This window comes from Leucopleurus acutus, assembly GCF_964270905.1.
Source record: "Leucopleurus acutus genome assembly, chromosome: 1".
Classification (NCBI taxonomy): Eukaryota; Metazoa; Chordata; class Mammalia; order Artiodactyla; family Delphinidae; genus Leucopleurus; species Leucopleurus acutus.
Window position 1 is genome coordinate 198202776 of NC_139142.1, and position 15045 is coordinate 198217820.

At 42.9% G+C, this 15045-nt stretch overlaps 2 protein-coding genes across 2 annotated transcripts in view; one reads left to right on the plus strand and one right to left on the minus strand.

Annotated features, from left to right (window-relative positions):
• The window catches only part of PTER (phosphotriesterase related), a gene marked incomplete at both ends in the record, with an annotated part of 28688 nt that extends 24801 nt beyond the window's left edge, over positions 1 to 3887 (plus strand). Inside the window, 1 exon segment of the mRNA XM_082845124.1 lies at positions 3674 to 3887. Within this exon segment, the coding sequence (XP_082701250.1) occupies positions 3674 to 3887 (214 nt within the window).
• A 3217-nt stretch (positions 3888 to 7104) lies between these two features.
• Positions 7105 to 13938, minus strand: C1QL3 (complement C1q like 3; the record flags this gene model as incomplete). The annotated part of the gene is made up of 2 exons (XM_082834104.1): positions 7105 to 7284; positions 13351 to 13938. 2 exons carry the CDS (start codon positions 13936 to 13938, stop codon positions 7105 to 7107), a joined length of 768 nt encoding a protein of 255 aa, XP_082690230.1.
• Between the last annotated feature and the right edge of the window lie 1107 nt (positions 13939 to 15045).

A 15045-nucleotide genomic window follows, 5' to 3' on the forward strand; every position in this document is an offset into this window, starting at 1 on the left:
CCTTCTACTGTCCCTGTGTACTGGCAGACCTCCTTGATGAGCTTATTAACAGTAAAATAGGCTTCAAGTTTAATATCATCAGACAGAGTTGATTGACGTTACGGTAGTTTTGTATATAAATATGGAGACACTCAGCTCTACACGAGCAAACTGCTTGGACTGTTCTGACCAGAATCGCTAGGGCTTTTTTTTGTTTTTTCTACTACTCAAACCAGTTCTTTGATAAACAGATTTATTGGTTTGTTGGTTTGTTTTGTTTTATGATTTTAATTTCCTTGCCCAGGAGTACCACTCAATACAGGCAAACAGGCTTCCTAAGAGTCCTACTAGCTTGGACCATACTCAGAGGTGAATATTCTCTGGAATTTAAAATGGGGTGCGGTATAGACCTCCCTCATCTTTCATGACCTCAAAACCATGATTTCCTGATGAATGCCCTCAACACACGTTTTACAATTCATCTTGGAAATAGGAAGTTTGCTCCCAGGACCTGCTTTGTTTCTCTAAGCCCGTTTACGGCAGTGAGCTTTATCTTCTCCACCCCTATGCTTTCCATGACACTCCTAGACCTGAAATAAAAGAGGGAATCTGCAGAGGGAGGTCTATGGGGATATGAGCTTTCACTGAGCTAAATGTAAACATTCTAGATGTACGGAAATACATCAAAAAGTATATATATGTGCATGTGTGTTTGTGTATATCTATGTATCTGTGTATGTACGCATCCTTAATCTTTGTAAATTAAAACCATGCATTAAGTCCCTGGACTCAAGTACACCTCACGGTAATTACTAAATGACTTTTGGGTTGTGTGTGTATCCCCTTGTCCCTACCTCCTGGGCGCCTGATTTTCATCATTCATCAGCAGTCCTTCTCTGAGCCTCAGCAATCTCAAAGCTTGGAAGGGCAAGAACAGAGAAGCACGCTTCTGCCTACCTCTGGTTTTCAGCACCAGAAATTCTGTGTCTAACACCTGTTTTCAATCTTATGCTCCATTTCTCAATCTTATTATATCTCTGCCTTTTCACACTTTGTAGTCTCTCTCTAATATTTGTTTGCAAAACACTAACTCATTTGTATTGCTATAATTACTGTGATTTTTGGTCTTCTCCTCTGTATTGGTTCCTTCCTTCTGGCGGTCTCTCTCTAAATACTGTTCTTCTACACAATGGCGCAGCATATGAGACGATCTCTTATTTTAGGAGTGACCAGGCAGTTTTCCTGAGAGTCAGGATATAATTATGTGTCTAGAGCCAGAACATTCTCTTTCTCATGAGATAACTAGTCTCCAGATTCTTGACTTAATGAGTTCTAAGGGTTCCCATTTTGAAATGAGTATCTGTCCATACTACTGCGCAATTCAGTGGCTTTGTGCTTCAGGATATGACACAGGCCTCTTACAGGAATTTGTTTACACAAATGTGCCTCTGTAGTAATAAGATATCCTTTTTCTCAGACAAGGAAAAGAGACAAAAACGTTGAGAAATGCTCAGAAAATACACAGGGGAAAGTGTACCCTAAAATTTCCTGTAAGGTGATACCCCTTTTCAGTTGCAGATCAAGGTTTGTCACACTAAGTTTCAGCACTGTGCATGCATCTGTCAAATCTTTCTCTTTTTTCATAAACGATCATATAACTGCCTTAAATAATTCCCTTAAAGAGAGTTCGTTCCACAAGTAACTTCAGATCAGGACTTTTGGACATTATACAAATGTTAGAGAGGCAGGTAATGCCCTACCCCTATAGAGGGGTAGGTAGGCATATAGGGAATTCAGAGGTAGGGGATTAAGAGGTATAAACGATTATGTATGAAATAAGCTCCAAGGATATATTGTACAACATAGGGAATAGAGCCAATATTTTATAATAACTATAAATGGAGTATAACCTTTAAAACTTGTGAATCACTATACTGTACATCTGTAACATATACTATTGTACATCAACTATACTTCAATAAAAAGAAAGAAAGAAAGAAGCAAATAATGGTGGTGGCACAGCTAGCACTCTAAGTATTCTTAGGACACACATGAGGTACGTGTGATGTGAATGCAGATTTCTAGACAAAACACCCAGGTTGGCTCTTTTCTGGCATTCCTTTGGCCTGCAAACATAAGATCTAATCTTGAAGTATAATTTCTTTTAAAATGTATGTTCTCAGAGGGCAAGGCTTTGTGCTCGAGTTTTTTGATGCAGTGGCCCACATTTTGCTTGCTGTAGTAGTTATTAAATATGACTCATGCACTAGAATGCCGAGAAATGCTACTGAAACAAAAAAGATACCTTTCAAATAATTAGCCCTTGGCGGAAGGCGCTACCCATCCATCTAGATCCATTTGGAAATCTAGGGATCGACAAGACAAGACAGAAAATGCCAGAGAACAGCCATGGTCTCCAAGCTGCATCTCCTGCCATCAGAGACCCATGGAAGTCACGGCAGACACTGCCCAGGGTCCAGACCTATACAGATGGTGGCTGTCAGAAGTGACCGACTCACATTACAGATTACAGCACTTAACAAAGCCAAGAGGATTAGATGTTTAGACAATAGGCAGGAAGCCATTCTGTAGTCAACTGACTATAAATTTGAAGGAACAGCTCATTATTTATAGCAATCTTAATGAAATGGAAGGAAGAAAGAGTAAATTTTTATTGGCCAATTTAATCCAATGCTCCCAGACTACTACTAAGTCAAAATTCCCATCGGCTTCAAAAGGAATAGCGCAGAGGGACCGTAACTGACCTTTTAAAAATGACTAGCAATCTAAAATATGACACAAATGAACCTATCTACGAAACGGAAACAGACTCACAGACATAGAGAACAGACTTGTGGTTGCCAAGGGGGTGGCGGGTGGGGGAGGGATGGATTGGGAGTTTGGGTTTAGCAGATGCAAACTATTACACGGAGAATGGATAAACAACAAGGTCCTACTGTATAGCACAGGGAACTATATTCAATACCCTGTGATAAACCATAATGGAAAAGAATATGAAAAAGAATATATATACGTATAATGGGGTCACTTTGCTGTACAGCAGAAATTAACACAACACTGTAAACCAACTATACTTCAATAATAGTTAAAAATAATTTTTAACTTGATAGTTAAAAATAACTATCAAGCTCATCATATGCCCTTCATGTTCAAACCAACTGATTTTACTCTCAGAATGTTTTACTTGTACAAAGATTCCTTTTGTTTCCCTATTTTAATCACAAACAGTCGTCGATTTTATTTGCTAGGAGAAAAAGGAGAGACAGAGAGAATGAAATCTGAAAAATGGGTCGACTAAGCGAGGCATTTTAGAATGGAGAGCTGGGTACAAATCCAGAATAAAGTTATTTAATAAAATGCTAAAGTGGCCGCTTATGCAAACTGGCGCGTCCTGTTAGAAGCTGTGTCTAATGCAGGACTGCCAGGCATCGCCATAAATATCACAAGCTGGGGATTTCTGTGTGCAGGGAATAAGGGTCATGTTCCTACTAGGGCGCGGTAATATCTTTATCATCACCACACAATATTTATTAAGGGTCTCCCAGGACACGTGCCGCAAGGGAAGACGGTATCTTTATGACAACACAGTAGGTTTATGAGTAAAAAGTTTAAGGCACCCTGCAAACTGTAAACGTGAGACCGATGCCATATAATGAGTTAACATTTTTCACAGGGTACGTCGTCTTCTGGTGGATGAGGGCTATGAAGGTCGGATTCTGATGGCACATGACATACACACGAAGCATCGGCTGACGAAATACGGAGGTGGCGGCTATTCTCATATACCTACCAACACTGTTCCTAAAATGTTGTTTAGAGGCATAACTGAGGCTGCACTTGATAAGATACTGATAGAGAACCCCAAGCAATGGCTAACTTTCAAATAGGACGGTTGTTCTGAATTCATACCTTGAGTATAAAGCTTGCAGGGAACAGACAGGGATTTCAAACCCACTGTGAGATATTAATCAGAGCTACATTGGACTGACAGAGCATTTCCTTTTTAGGAGAATTAGAAGACTTCTGCCTTCTCAGAAACTGGCTATTACATCTGTACCTTTAGGGAGCTACTGAGCCTAATTAAGCCCTATTGTTTTTCCTTAACAAAATAAAGACAAAAGTACCCATATCCAAACAACGATTTACAGTCTACATCCCCTTAGTGGAGTTTTGCTTCCTTTTGTTTTGTTTTCTTAATCTGTCATCAGCACTGCATGAGAAAATTTAAAGTGTTTCTAGTTAAATTACCCCTTTCTGGAGCAATCTAATGTTTCCTGTAATATTGATGATTCTACTAATTATCCTGCTGTCCTTTAATTAATGCTTAATGAATAATATGGCACGACAAAATAGCTTCTGCAGCAAGGGCAGTTAAATTTTGAGACTGTTTTTTCAAAAGATACTGTAATATAATTACCAACTCACAATGGTAAAAATATTGTGGAAGGTTAATTATATGCTGTTCACCTATCTATATATACGGATAATACATTAGTTTTGTTGCCTGTGGCTTTCTGGTATCCAGTTTTCCTATAAATTTTGTTGTTTTGAAAATTTTGTACAAGGGGACATGAACACATGACATAGTACTCAATTAGAAAAATTCAATCATAAAAGTCAAAATATATTACATAATATAGTTTAATGAATCATTACATTTATAGTAACAAAGGCCACAATTTAATTAATAATATAGAATGCAAAAAAGAAAAAAGGAGAAATGTTTGCCTTATGTATATTCTCTTTATTTCCTTTACCTTTTATTTGTCTTTCCTTGGGCCTGAACGGAGAAAATAACGCTTACTTATCTGAAGAAAATGTCAGATCTATTAGAAGTGACAGTCTGATTCTAGAGCCAACTCTTTAAAAGACACCCAGCCCTGATGTTTTGTGTAAATAAAGCCTTTTTAAAACTCTCAGTTGACCTGTTCTGCTGTTTATAAGCTAATCTTTTGGTTGAATCCTTTACTAGGATTTGTTACCTAAAAAAAAATCTCCAAACCCTTACTGCTAATTCCTCTTTGATAACTACATATTGTTAAATGGAAATAAAATCCACTGTAATTCCTTTATGAGTTATCTTACATATTAGAAAGGCCAAATAGAATTAGCCATTATTCTTGATAAACGGGCTTACATGTTTTTAATCATATAAATCATGAGAGTTACTCAGACCAAGGCATTTAAACCAAGCAAACAGCACATTCAGATGGGAACACCAGGCATAACTCTTTTGGAAAGTTGAGGTTGGCTAAATAAAAGATATTTCCGTGGATCAACGATGATCAAGCTTTCTGTGTATTAGAACAGAAAGTATCCAAGAGGAATGAGCCAAACTAATTCCTTTAAATGAAAAAAATGCAAATGTCCTTCGCCAGTAAAACAGGCAGATTTTTCAATCTCTGTTTTTGAAATCTACTTCTCAAAGAGTCTTCAAAGGCACCTGAGAGTGGAACAGATTTTTCATTGTAATAGTGGAAGCTGTCTGATGGTTAGGACGTATCAACATGCATTTTAAATCTTTTTCTTAGATTAAAGAGATGGCTTTTGGCAGTGTACTTTAACCAGAGAGGAAGGATTTGCACTACTCTGAAAATCTACTTTACTGTCAGCTTCGGTCCACCTGAGAAAAAAGAAAAACATTGCTCATTCAAATGCATATATTTCATAAACACTGCAAAGGACAGCTACTTCAGCTCTGCAGTCCTAACAGTAACAGTCGGCCACAGAACGCAGTGAAAGTATTGATTGGCATATGGTAATAAAGAAGCCACAGACCTAATTTACAGACACATGATTTCCGGGGCATTTTAACCTAATAAAATTTAATTTTCTGGATAAGTCTTAGAAGTCATCTAAATTATTTTGCTACTTCGTATAGTTTTGTCTTCCAAAATATATTTCAATCCAAGATAAGTCAAATAACTTATACACGTTTGTGTGTGTGCCTACACGTACACTTCTTTAAATTAAATTTTTGGGGCTATACAGCCATTGTGCCTACGGTCTGAAGCCATATATATATTTCATCTAACATATATATGTGTACACATACATATATATATGTAGCAGGTTATTTGTATAAAATATATACACTTTATTGTCGTATTGGTTATATGTGAAATTGTTCACGTTGAAATAACCTCAGGCCATGACTTGTAGTAACTGTTTGAAGGCCTTACTTAGTGTCCCCTTGGTGACGCATGCACCAGCGCAAATTAAACCTATATGCGTTGGGTTACGAATAATCTTTTGTTCCAAAGAAGGCAAAAGCCTCAGTCTGATTTAACACCAAAGAATAAATTTCTCTGACTTTCCAAGTAAACCTAAATGCATTCTATTGACAAAGTGGACACAGGGGGATTTTTCTAAATACCATACGTAATTACACATTTACACACTTAGAGGGTAATCCTATGATACAAGTTCAATCTCTACTTTTAAAGACTATCACCCGAAAAGAGAGGAAAGAAGATTCCTAAGAAAAAGAATGTGAAACATGATCACAGGCTTGGGAATTCCCTCAAATCCAGAAAATTCCAGGTTAAGGCTTAAAGTTGAATCATTCCCAGGTCTAGCTCTAAAGTTAACAGGAGTACAAGGCAGACAATTTCTTTGGGGACAAAGCAGCATTATGTCAATGAGGCCTCCTCCTGCAGGGTCAAAATCATTCTTCCCTACACTATGAATGGACCCCGAGTATCATAATAAGCAGGTAAACTCACAAGAACCAAAGCTGACATATGGATAAAAGCAGCAAGATCACAGTACACCAAAGTATCATATATATGGAAGAAATAATTCAGTGTCTTAGATTTTTCTATAAAAATTTGTGATCTATATAGGACTTCATTCACATCGACACGAACAATAGGAATATTTGCTTTGGCGGTAGTGATCAACATCTGCTTATCTTGCTTTTAATATTTTTTTTTACATAATGTTTCTGAGTATACAGATGTGAGTCAGGTAGCATTTGAATTCCCCACATACACACAGCTGAGGCGCCCCGCATCCGGCATCCCCTGGGGTCCTCGATTCACTGACGTTAGCCATACGAATCCAGTGTCCAAACTCAGAGTAATTAGCTTAGTTTTTGCATGATCAGTCAGCATAGATAATAAATCCCGAAAATGTGCTGTATTTGTTGTTGTTTCCTCCGTGGGCTTTCCCACCATCTAATTTGATGTAGACTTCGTCTCCTGGCTCCAAATGAAGAACCACACTATTGCTCGCATAGTCGTAATTCTGATCGGCGTCTTGGGCGATCGCGCTAGCACGCACCTGCGTGAAACAGACAAGAATTAGAATTTGTAAGAGAGAATTCTCAGGCTTTCTTTTTTTAAAAAATATCTCTATTGGAGTATAATTGCTTTACAATGGTGTGTTAGTTTCTGCTGTATAACAAAGTGAATCAGCTGTACGTATACATATGTCCCCAGATCTCTTCCCTCTTGCGTCTCCCTCCCTCCCACCCTCCCTATCCCACCCCTCTAGGTGGTCCCAAAGCTCAGGCTTTCTTTTCTTTCTCTTCTTTCTTTTTTTTTTTTTTTGTCATTCACACAGCATCATAAGCAGACTGGCTGCCATGGCACTGAATTTAGCACAGCCAGGTCCACCTTGGCCTTGGGGCTTTATGAGGATATCTTTGTAACAGTTTCGACTATGTTATTGGAAAGGAGAAAATAGTGCTTTCGTGAAGGTGATTCTAACAGTCTTTGTTTCTCTTTTTACTATATGTGGTAAGCAATGCATACCACTCTATTCTCTTCCTAAATCATGACTTCTTCTAATTCCTTGTGACTCTGTGCCCAATCACTTCTTGAAACGGCCACTTTTTTGCATTTTAATGAAAGCCAGGCAGCGATATCCTAACCAGCTGTTTGAGTGCAGAAGTTCAATCCAAATTTCTGTTGGTCCCCATGATTATTAGAAAATTGAGATCCACAGTACGTACAGACTCAAAGAAATCCCACTCCTGTAACTCTGCTATACAGGAAGAAAAAAAGAAAAATCATTTTGATTTTGGGCTTTCGAAATCTAATTCAAGGAAAAGCCCCTGTACCCAAAGCTTAACTCAATGAAACATCTTTGGTTTCAAAGTCTTCAGAGTTCTTTTTTCTATTTTTTGTGCCTTTTTATCACTTAATTGTGATGTGTGTACGTAAATAAGCTACATAATTTCAACACATCTACAAGTTATAGAAGGAACTACATTTCTAGAATTTGAAGTCTCTAAAATTTCTAAATTCTTTTGAATGATCTCATCGAATACCCTTTTATATTGAGGTGGTTCTAAATGTGTGGTTTGCTTTGAGGATGGAGGTTGGCTTCTAATCCACTCAGGTTGAGCCTGTGATCTCATTAGTGAGCTGACAGACATTTGCAAACAGTCCAATTGCCCACCCATCATATCAAGTAATATGGACATTCTGTCACATCCTCAACTCCAATTAGGCTTCATATCCGTTTAGCTCTGTTTTGATTCTGACTCTCAGTAGGCAGACGTGTACTTGATTTATTTCAGTAAAACATCTACTTTGTGGCTTGTTTCTCTTCCACTGTAATGATATTTCTCCGAATAGCACAGCAAGTGATTTAGTGGTTTTGTAAACCTGCACTACGTAATAATGCATGACTTGGGGTGCAGTATGTGAGATTTTATCACTTGAATGTGAATTCACTTGAATGTGAATGAGATTTTATCTCATTCACAAAATGAGAGAAATGAGACATCAAAATTTAAATGACTGGTTTTCAAATTAAATTTTCATGTGGTATGTTCTCACATTAATGCTGAAATGTTAAAAAAGGAGAAGACTCTTTGACACTGCTGAACTCGTAATTTGAGTAGTATGTAAAAAATTTATTCCTGGCTATCATATAGCAAAAGGAGAAAAGGGCTTAAAAGATTCAGAATTTCTTAACATTGTGCTGACACTCATAAAATGAAAGCAAAATATAATTACGCTCACAAGCACTGACTTAAATGTATACACCGACTTGGTGAGTTGATCTGTTTTGACCATTAAGTAATAATACAATTTAATGTCATAATATTTCCTAGGAATTAATCACTCGTTTATAGGAGTTGGATGCTTTGATTCATTAATTTCATCTAGTCATTAGTTCCCAGGGAAAAAAAAATCTACAAGGAGAAAGAACCGTACTCTTAGGACCTGATTTTTTTTTTAATGTGTGGATTTTTAATGGGTGAGAAAAATTAAAATATAAAATACTAATTAGCTATATTAGTAATATAGTAACTAATTATCAATCTATGACATACTTCTCACCTATGATTAATAACCAGACACACGTTTTTATTTAGTGCTTTAGGTATTTAGTATTAAGTTCTATGGGTATTACGCTTTAACACTGTTTTCTACATGAGGGCATTTGGGAACTGGGGTTCATTAAAATCACTTGATTTAGAGACAACAGTCTTAAATAAATAAATAAATAAATAAATAAATATATATATATATATATATATATATATATATATATAAAAAATGCAATTTTTATCCCGCGGGATATAACCACGAGCCCACAAAATTGTTAGCATTTTTATTCAGTAGGTGTTACCACAAAACCCTGCAAATGCATTACTATGATCCCACAGACTGGAAGGTTACCCTTATGGTTTTCACTTCCTTTGTTGGATAAAGCCAGTGTGATTGCTTTTTAATGAAAGTGATTCTCTAAGATTTGAACCATAAGACTCTCCCAATTAAAATACCTGCCATACTGCAGAGTACCTTGCGTGATTTTAGCATGCCCGCTCACCTGATCACACTCTAAAGGTATAATGGGACCTGAAATTTCAAGCTGTAGTATCCAGCCCAGTAACTTCCAACAATTCTTCCTTTAAGCCATCAGACTATTGAGGAAAGTAATGCGTCCACCCTGGAGGCTATTTTCAGGTTCCTAAATGTACACAGATTTCAGCCTTTTCTCTGACGATATGATGCATCCGTTCCTTAGCCCGATATACCCATTTCTACCTAAATGTACTCTAATACCTTTCCATCTCGTAAGTTAACTATTTAGATTCTGCTGATCTTTGGTGCACGTTTCACAGCCCCTAAAAAGATAATTCATTTGACATTCCATTAATCTTTCTAATAAATGAATAACAGCCCGCAAACTGTCTTGTTTCCAGTATATGTCATGTTCAATGGTGCCATAACTAATAAATTCTTAGAGTAAAAACTAGTCTTTAATTATTTTATAGTTCTAACCTTAAGCCAGTTTTAGTTTTTATTAGACTGGCTTATTAGAGTGGTATTACAGTGATTGGATTCAAATAGCAATATTTTTTATTCAGGTTTCCTGCTAAATGTATACAAACATTTAAAAAAATATTTCCAGTCTCTATGGAAAGCTATTTGAGTCCAACTTTTGCCTTTAATATGCACTGTCATGGGCTTTTTAGACATGGTAAGATTAAATTTAGGTTGATGGTTTTCTGGGGAATCTGAGAACCGTGGTCCTTTTAGTGCTGTGTTTGTGAGAATGTAATAGGCTATGCTGCCTTAGCGTTATCTTATTAGGGAGGGTTTGTCATTAGAGACAATATTTATGGTAACATTTGCTAATTTAATTAATCGCTACTGATGCTCTCATAATTTCATTCTCATTGTACTTCTGTGGAATCATAAACAAAAGGTTAAGTGGCGCATCAGGTTAATTTACTGGCCTTTGATGTTTCCATCTGTGATCCTGCATTCAAACACAAAGCATAAATAAAATGGTTCTCATGTGGTTATCGTCCAGAGGCATTTCCTCTATCCTAGAGTGAACTGCATTTTCAGTTTAATTTTTCTGTGCTTCCCAAATCCACTTAATCCATAGAACATTACGCTGACATGGATCTCTGAGTTTCTGTTTTATGAAAACAAATTAGGTCAGCTCAGAGGGGGGAACTGCCTGCCAACTAAGAAGTGATCAGACAAGAGCAAAACTGAAAATCAAGGAAAAACTCTTTCTTTAATATTAATTAAAAAAGGATTTGTAAAGATTTCTCATCTGCAACGCCTGCAGACCAGACTTTACAAAACAGTTCTATTCTAGATATAGAATTCCTTAACAGTAATATTGCAATAACCATCTTGCAAAACAGCCCGTGCCGAACTCGAAAATATATCGTTTTCTACTATATTTGTTTTTCTGAATAACTGGTTGCTCCCCTTTTGTAGAAGTATCAGCTTAATATGCCAATGCAAAGCATGAGACATTTTAAGGTCAGCTGTTGTGCCTTTTTTTTTTCCTTCCCCCTCCATCCTCATAGAATGTACATGCTAGGATGATACAAAGACGCACGCTACACTCCAAACAATGAAAAAATTTTTAAAAAGCCAAAATGCACACAGAACACGTATATGGAATGGTTTCCTTGGAATCTTTACCTGGGCCTCAGCATCAACATTTAAACTAATTTAAACGTACTGTTCCCTAGCTTTTCATGCAGTTGCAATTTCCACATACTTAAAGAAGTGTGTTTTTATACACTGATAAAACTTGAATCTTATTCTATTTGAATTAATACCTCTGAAAACAATCTCTCCAGCCTGACAGTATCTGCCAGACGTAACCTTTGAGTCAGAAGACAGCCAATTTGTAAATAAATGGGTGCCTCATCACTGCCTGCTGAGGGGCTGTTCACAAGTCATTTTGTTAGGGTGACACAATAGCTCTATTTTGGTACAATGCGTCATGGCCTTTTTAGCCATTTACCTATAACTATCCCACTGCTCTGTGAATAATTTTTATTTATCTTAATATTATTTTCGTGTATAAGAACTATAATAAACAACCCTGTCAGTGCCTCCTGGTGGCCATTTTTCCTCTTTTTGTTCTATGTGACCTTAGGGTCCCTTAAGCTACTTACTTCTGAATTCCTTTAGAAGTGAGGGGTGGTAGGTAGCGGGAGGGACAGGATATTTTGTCCTTCCTCTTATACGTTTAGGGTATTTGTCTTTCACTTTGGAAGAATTCTGACACTGTGAATTAGGACTTTGGAATAAATTCTGCTTTGAATGTTGCTAATAGAAACCTGGGTTACAGCTAGAAAGGTCTGAATTCGAGGGAGAAGGGACCTGAAGCCGGAGGGCCCTTGTAAAATCACAGCTGGCCACGGCAGGGGGGGGGGGGGCACTCCCTGGACCACCCAATAAGCAAAGTTGAAGCCCAGGCATTCAACCCAGACCGCAGGCTGCAAGGTCTCCCCCAGCGGCTGCTGATTCAGCGCCTGCAGAGGGTCTGATTACACTTTGAGGTAATTACAAATATTACTTTCCTCCCCCGATGAAGAGATGGGACACACTTTGGTTTTGCAATGACCGCGAATTTCTCAAGCAAACGGGGAAGTGGCCCCAGCATAACACTGCAGACCAGTGGCCCTTGTGGCAGCGCCGGTCATCTCGGCTCAGGAGAGCAGGTCCTCTGGCCGAGGGCTGATCTGAGGCTATTTCACAGCCAAGGCCAAGGCCACTGCCGCCTGTGAGCAAAAGGCTGGGTTGGAAAGACCCTCACGCAGGCGCCCTGGGGCTCGCTGGCAGTGAGGCCCGGAGCCCCGGGGCTGGGCTCTCCCGCCCGGCCTCCCGACCACCTGCCCGTGCGCCCTCCGCCTCCAGCCAGTGGAGTTTGGGTTCTGTGTCTGCGAGCGTGCTTTACGGCACAAACCCAGAGTCTCAACTTTTCCTTTTGTTAGCAGCACTCATTACATCTCCCCCTTCTCCAGCTGAAATCTAAAGCAGAGTTTTTGCATCTCGAATCTGACTATCTGTGAGTTTCCCGGGTCTGGGACGCCGCAGGGACCTTGCGACCGCCGGCCCCGTGGTTCTGCCTCGGCCTTGGACGCGCCCGGCTCGGACTCACTCCGCGCCCCTTCTTTCTCCCTTGGGCCCCGGTCTTTCTCCCCCGGGTTTGTCACCCTGGCACGCCCACTCCTGGCTCCCCCAGCCCTCCCATCCCCGCCAGGGCCTGACAGTGACCCCGCACGGCTGAGAACCCCGCAGCCGGGGGTCACTCGCTGCTCCGGGACTCCCCGCGGTGCACAAACTGTCCCGGGGACCGAACCCCGGATTCCACCCCTCGGGGGTCGCGCGCACCAAGTGCAGGTCCCGGGCTCGGGAACCACAGTCTCCAGGCCGCCGGGCGCTCTTTGGCGTACGACCCCAGCCTTCCCGGGGTAGAACGGCGTTGCCCCTCGCTCTCGGCTCCCGGGAGCGGGGCTGCCGCGCCCTTCCTCCGCGGGCTGCCACCCCCGTGCCCGGGGTCTCCTCCCTCTCGCCTGCACCTTCCCGCGCTCCCTCCCCGCCCTCCCCGCCGCCTGCCCGCGCTCACCTGGTTGTTTTTGCAGAGATCGGCCCACATGCTGGTGCCATCCCCTCCGCGCATCAGGACGTGGTAGGTGAAGAAGTAGATGCCCGGGATGGAGCAGGTGAACTTGCCCGTGGTGGGATCGTAGTGGTTACCGAGGTTGGTGACCACGTCGTCGAACTTGAGCACCTCGTAGCCTTCGTGCTGCCGCTTGAGGCCGGCGTAGAAGGCGATCTTGGGCACCGTGCTGTAGGTGGCGGCGCTGATGGCCCCGGCCGCGTTCAGGCCGGGCGCCCCGGGAGGGCCCGGCAGGCCTTGGCGGCCGGGCTCGCCCTTCTCGCCCGGCGGGCCCGCGGGGCCCGGCGGCCCGGGCTCACCGGGGGGCCCCCGCGGGCCCGCCTTCCCGGGCCTGCCTGCCTCGCCTTTGGGGCCCTGGATGAAGGTGGGCAGGGACTGCATGAGGCCGCGGTCGGGCGTGGCGGCCGTGCTGGGAGCCTTGGTGCCCCCGTAAGGGTCGCAGACCATGCGGCAGGTGCCCAGCATCTCGTAGTGCGCCGACGTGCCGGCCGAGCTCACCAGCACCGGGATGAGAACGACCAGCAGAAGCACCATCACCACCCCCAGCGCCCCGGCGGCGATCAGGCGCCTCCTGCTGCCCACCAGCCGGCTCAGCGCGGGGCGATCCTCTTGTCTGCTTTTGGACAAAATTTTGAAGGTTGGGCGGGGACCTCCTCAGAGCCGAAAACAGCCCCCTGCGAACCCCGAGTCCCCTGGGCGGGCGCGCGCGCCGGCCGCTCCTCGCCTGCTCTCGCTCCCCCCCAGCCGAGGCTGCGGCTGGGGAGGGAGCTCGGACGCCCGGCGACTTGCGCGCAAGTCCCCGAGCAGGGGGTGGGGTGCGCGGGGCGCCCTCTCGCCGCCCGCGAGCCCCTTCGCACCTGTGGCTGCCGCCGGCGCCGGCGCGGCCCCCGGGAGGGCAGAGCCGCCGCAGCCCCTCGCGCTCGCCGGGGCCGCTCACACTTTTCCGCCGCCGCCCGCGATCGACTTTGCCGGTTTTGCCGACTGCGCCAGTTCGCACCAACTTTCCGTCTGAAGTTGCCTTTTTTCTGCCTCCTCTTCTTTCGCTCGCTGGGATCGCCCTCCTCCTGCCTTTATTGTTTTTGTTTTCTTCTTCTCCTCCTCGGCAACCACCAGAACTCTAATAGATGCGCATCCCCCAAACCCCGCGCCGGGCGTGCGAGCTCAGGCCAGGCGCCCCCCGGGGGCGCGGAGCGGCGGCGCTGGGCACCGGCGGCTCGGGGAGGCTCCGGGCTGGAGCGGAGGGGCTGGCGGGCAGCGGCGAGCGCCTCACCGCCGGGAGCGGAGCGAGAGAGAGACTGAACGCAGAATTCTGCCTGGGTACCACCTGCCAGGAGAAGAGGAGGCTGACAAACGCGCGCCGGAGCAATTTATAGGCACCCAAGGCGCAGAGGAAGGGGAGCCGCTTTGGCATCTCATTGCGGCATCTGCTCTTCTCATCCCACTCAAAGGGAGTTTGGCATTACTCTGACAATGTGGGATTTTTCCCCCCCTCGGCCTCTCTTCTCCCCCCACCCTCTGCACATGGATGAACAGTGAGATTCTGAATACTCCCTTGCTGAGCCCAGCCGATGGCGGCGCTCTCGCTGGACAGATGGGGGTGGGGAGTGAGACAGACGTGCTGTAGCCTTCAGCACTCAAGAG